The 5,481-nt window shown below is 39.9% G+C and overlaps 1 protein-coding gene across 1 annotated transcript; it reads left to right on the top strand.

The window, feature by feature from the left end:
* Positions 1-2,045: 2,045 nt before the first annotated feature.
* LOC136855576 (uncharacterized) lies at positions 2,046-5,252 on the top strand. Its single transcript, XM_067132672.1, has 4 exons — positions 2,046-2,199; positions 2,850-2,990; positions 3,151-3,260; positions 4,476-5,252. Exons 1-4 carry the CDS (start codon positions 2,068-2,070, stop codon positions 5,038-5,040), a joined length of 948 nt encoding a protein of 315 aa, XP_066988773.1. The 5' UTR covers positions 2,046-2,067; the 3' UTR covers positions 5,041-5,252.
* Positions 5,253-5,481: the final 229 nt, after the last annotated feature.

Genomic DNA, 5,481 nt, shown 5'->3' with positions numbered 1-5,481 from the left:
TATATATATATATATATATATATATATATATATATATATATATATATATATATATATATATGTACGTATGTATGTATGTATGTATATATATATATATCTATTTATACATACTGTATATAGTTTATCTAATTCTTCTGATATGTTCTTTGTTTGTACAGTATATTTCAAAGGTAACACGAAAGGCCCAACGCATCTACTGAAAGCTTTCCCCTCTTCCAGCCGCAGTGAGTGAAGGAAAAATGGAGAACATTGAGATCGGCCTCGAAGAAGCGAAAACTTCGAAAGACTTCGACAAAGTCCAGAAAGCACTGAAGACGCATTTGCCAGAATCCTTCATGGTGAGAAACTGTGTGATTCTGCGGTTTGTCTTGATCTTACTCTATCCCTCTTCGAGGTCGAATTCACTTGGGACGCTTTGACAAAACCTTAAGACCTGCAGTTGTGCAATATCCAGTTATGATTTGTGTAATCACTCCTGTTGAAATTGACCTCAAGTTTTACACTGGAAAAAAGTTAAGTATATCTTAGTTTAACCAGACCACTGAGCTGGTTAACAGCTCTCCTAGGGCTGGCCCGAAGGATTAGACTTATTTTTACGTGGCTAAGAACCAACTGGTTACCTAGCAACGGGACCTGCAGCTTATTGTGGAATCCGAACCACATTATGACGAGAAATGAATTTCTATCACCAGAAATAAATTCCCCTAATTCTTCATTGGCGGTTCGGAGAGTCGAACGCTGGGCCAACAGCGTTCCAGTCGAAAGCTCTACCACCCCTCCAAAGAAGAACTGCTTTACACTGGAAAGTACTATGCAGTACATATAGACAATTTGCATCAACGTTCATAACATTTAAGAATCAAGCAATGAAGATACAAGTTGCCCAGAAATGGACCTCTAAAACGGGTTAAATTATGCGCTAAATTTTTCTAACGGGGTTTGCCAGACTCAGTCTTTTGTTTATGAAGTCAGTCAGCCAGACATTGTGTCAGCCATCTTTGAATAGGATTAACTAATTCTGTTTGAATCGGTTCCTCGTTGGACGAGTGGGTTCCGTTCTCAGCTAGCACTCTGCTGGCCGCGAGTTCGGATCTCCGACCTGCCAATTAAGAATAAGAGGAATTTATCTATGGTGATAGAAATTCATTTCTCGGTATAATGTGGTTCGGATTCCACAATAAGCTGTAGGTCCCCGTGGCTAGGTAACCAATTGGTTCTTAGTATACTTAACTTTTTTCTGTTTGAATCAAGTTTTTAACTTTGTAAATGAAACGGTTCAATGCATTTGAAAGCTGTCTATTTTTTTTTTTAGATTTATATATATACATATATATACACATGTGTATATATATATATATATATATATATATATATATATATATATATATATATATATATATATATATATATATATATATATATATTTATTTATACAGAATTTACTGGTCACTTTGTACCAGACACGTCTGTAATTTTTTTTGTATTAATCGCAATGGCTCCTTCACTTCTTAATATCTTCACGTTTTGAAAACGCTTGTCACTGTTAAGCCTAGATGTGGATTCAGAAAGAAATGAGGCTATTCTTATGCCTTGCCGAGACCCGATCTCGGGTCCTGGGTATCAGAAGGATCTAAGGACAATTACCTTACCACGAAGAAACGAATTACAAGCACACACAAATACTATATTTTTGTATGTATATATATGTGTGTGTGTGTGTGTGTGTGTGTGTGTGTGTGTGGAGAGAGAGAGAGAGAGAGAGAGAGAGAGAGAGAGAGAGAGAGAGAGAGAGAGAGAGAGAGAGAGAGAGAGTTTTCACATATATTTTCACTTGTATAACGGTACCACCCCTCTAGATAGGTGAGAGAGAGAGACCAGGAAATGATTGAAATGTATATTCATCATTTTTTATATAAAAGGCAATACCTGGAGATGTTGCTTCTATACTGACCATAACTATTTGCATGTCTAAGTATTATATCTGCTGTAATTGTCCGGTAAACTTTATGACCTCAGTCTTTATATTTCGAATGCCCTGGAAATGCTTTCTGTTAGTTTCTGTCGCCAATGAGTCTCTTTCAGATCTACGGGTACCTGTTGGCCCGAAAAGCATACACGGGCGGCCACAAAGATGTAAAGAAACTGATTTTCTTCTCTTTTCGCTCAACCCTGGTGGTCCTCATCCCGGCATTTTCAGAGGTCAGTTCTGTATTGTTACATCTATGCATAATACACACACACACAATCACACACACACACACACACACACACACACACACACATATATATATACAATACGAGTAAACTGTATAATAATATTTATACAGTACTAAATATATTTCCCTATCAATTTCCCTATCTTAGCCGCATGCATACCTAAAATGCTTTATATTTCGCCACCCTCACAATATGGCGACCTACGGTGGCCCTCGTTTTCGTGGCGTAACATGACGTTCAGATGAATAAGACGGGATATCACAGTTATTTTATCTTTCCCAACCGAACTCGACTGGTGAGGCCGCGATAGGGGTGGCCTCTGGCCACAGGATTGTGACGAAAGCAATGTCCCGATAATGAATGAATTTTGCGATACGCATTGACATCATACCATCGTGTTCAGATTGAAATGCATTCACAACGGAACGGGGCGTGAATAATTGGCGTTGTCATTTGTTGAAGTTGGACACTTTACCTAATAAAGTTGGAAACAAATATTCAGAAATAATAATGGAACGCATTCGTATTCTGTGTTGGACTAGAACAAAGTCGATCGGATACGAGGAGAACTCTATTCAATTATGTTTTTGGATTATCATTCTAATTAGCGCTGTAATATCTCTGTTCTGAAGGATGTCCAGAGTCTGTCCGTGTTCTGGGACGTCTCCCAAGATGACGAACACCTGATTGCCAACCAGCTGAAAAGTATTTCTGCAATCAACTGGACGCAGCCCGTTTTCTTCTACGCGGTTCCAATGGTTTTACTGGAAAAGGTAAGCTGCTATTTTGCCCAGTCGCTAGTTCTGCGCTCCCCTCCATGTGACAAGAATTAAAATTAAAAGAAATCTAAATTGTTAGGACAATATAAGTGTCTCTCTCTCTCTCTCTTTTCTCAGATATTTACTCACAAAGCCTTTTACCATTTCATGCCAGCTACAAACGCTTGCTCTAAGGGGCGTTCTTGGAGACGGGTACCTGACACCTCACAGAATACTCATTTGTCATCTCTACTCGCTGGCTTCTCAGCCAGAACTTGAACCAAGGTGTGTATGCCAAAGAAGCTTCCGTTGGGATAGTCAGTACCTCGGAAAGATTTTACAGAATATTTTGCTACCTCAGACCTGGAGTAATTGTATCAGTGAAAACTTGTAATTGTATTGCCCTTCCAAGAGAAAAATAATTGTATTGCCCTTCCATGAGAAAAATAATCATTTTACAAGGATTCCATTAATTGTTATTTGAACACTACCGAACTAGATTTGGCTTTTTCATTCGTTTTGTATTGTTAGAAAAACCTATTAAACTATAAACACGCATTAACAATTATCACACAGACTTCCTTCAGTGAAATCTCCATCCTGAAGGTTTCAGTGAACCCAAGGAATTTATAAAAAAAAATTTAGTACAATAAAGACCATAGGAACTATTTACATGAAGTAATTACTAGCGGTTATTGGTAGTACACTTTGTCTCAAGACGATGTAAGGAACTGCTTTCGTACGGAAATGATTTTTTTTCTGTCATATTCATAGTTTCTTTTAATTCAGGAATTTTATGTCGGTGTACTTGTGAAATTTTGGTGAACCGGAAATATGCAATAAGAGCTCATTTTGTGCTTCAAAGATGAAGAAGTAGAGGCCCCAGCCATAAAGAGTCCAATTGTATCTAAGGTTCACTCCTTAAATTGTGCGTGATTTGATAGGCTGCGTCAGCAAATGAATTCAAAAGCTGTGCTAGTTGATATAAGCTAAAATCACACTAGGGTGGGAGAGGTTTATTCATACTTTCAAGCAGGTCGTGATAGTGCACGTGACGCCTAATCAGTTCTCAGTCCAGAAAAATACGTATATTTCAACACACAATCACAGGGGCTTAATTATACCATTCGTTCTCACATTCACCTTTAATCTTTCGATGTTAAACACTGGCAAGCTTTGTATAATTTTATTAGAGTACCCTATACTGCCCTAAAATGGAAAACTGCAGCATCTGCAAAATTTTCGAAATTGGGATATGCCACCTATTGGGTTCGTGAAACTCTAATACACAAGTTACTGCAGTTTCAGAATGGTTCTTCAATGCCTTGTTTAGGGGTCCCATTTGCAGTATGTGCAAAATCGGCAGTAAAGGCAAGGGAAAACTGCTGCAACTACCATTTTTCTCAGTTCTGTATTTTTGCAGATACTGCAGTCGTCCATTTTAGGGCAGTATAGGCCTTGCTCGCCAGACCTGTCGAGTGATGCTCTTCCTCTTTGCAGGCTCCCAGAAGGATTCGAACTCAGAAGGCTCAGAGATGAACACGGCGGGATCATGTACGACCACTGGAAGAACAACTTCAGCGAGACAACAGAAGCCTACAAAGGATTTTTAAGAGCTTTCCCCAGCGCGGGCGTCTTCCAGACCAGTGGCCATTGCAAAGGTGTCGCGGACAGCCAAGCAAGCAACGACCATCAGCGAATTCAAGATGACGAACATTCGGCGCAGGGAAGCAACATGGTTGACTCACCGGTTGCATGGAGCCACATTTCCCCTTTCAATGTGCTGACAAACACTTACACGTTGCCCAAATACCGCGGTCAAAAACTGGGGCTTGCTGTTACCTTGGCCCTGGCTAAGGTTTCCATTCAAGAAACAGGTTTCGCAGCGGCCTGTGTAGCCGATGACAACTATGCTTCAATCAAACTGCATGAAAGCGCGGGGTTCACGAGACAGCATCCTCTCGGGTACCAGTATTTCAAAAGTTCCCTCGGCACCTGCTTCCTCGATGGTCCTAAAGACCTTTGCTGGAGAGACAACTGTGGATACGTAAAGCTTCGAAGATGATCTGTCCCGTGGAACCTAATTTTAGTTTCCTGAAAAGAAAACTATTGTGCCGGCTTTGTCTGTCCGTCCGCACTTTATTCCGTCCGCACTTTTTCTGTCTGCTCTCAGGTCTTAAAAACTACTGAGGTTAGAGGGCTGCAATTATGGTATGTTTGATGACTGGAGGGTAGATGATCAACATACCAATTTGCAGCCCTCTAGCCTCAGTAGTTCATAAGATCTGAGGGCGGGCAGAAAAAGTTCGGACAGAGAAAGTGCGGACGGACAGACAAACAGCCATCTCAATAGTTTTCTTTTAAAGAAAACTAAAAGAAAAAACAATAGAAAAGCTACACGACTTTGTTCCGCAATTCACAAATGTACATAACGAAACAAATGGTAGCAAATTCTCGAGTCACACGAACTAAGGAATAAACTCAGTCCTTTACATGAGAGAGACGC

This window comes from Macrobrachium rosenbergii, chromosome 32 (assembly GCF_040412425.1).
Source record: "Macrobrachium rosenbergii isolate ZJJX-2024 chromosome 32, ASM4041242v1, whole genome shotgun sequence".
Lineage (NCBI taxonomy): Eukaryota > Metazoa > Arthropoda > Malacostraca > Decapoda > Palaemonidae > Macrobrachium > Macrobrachium rosenbergii.
This window is presented reverse-complemented; position numbering and strand designations above follow the sequence as displayed.

Coding starts and splice junctions, on each gene's coding strand:
- LOC136855576 (XM_067132672.1), top strand. CDS start 2,068: ATGAGTCTCTTTCAGATCTACGGGTACCTGTTGGCCCGAAAAGCATAC. Junction 2,200..2,849: donor TCATCCCGGCATTTTCAGAG/GTCAGTTCTGTA, acceptor TCTGTTCTGAAG/GATGTCCAGAGTCTGTCCGT. Junction 3,261..4,475: donor CAGCCAGAACTTGAACCAAG/GTGTGTATGCCA, acceptor TCCTCTTTGCAG/GCTCCCAGAAGGATTCGAAC.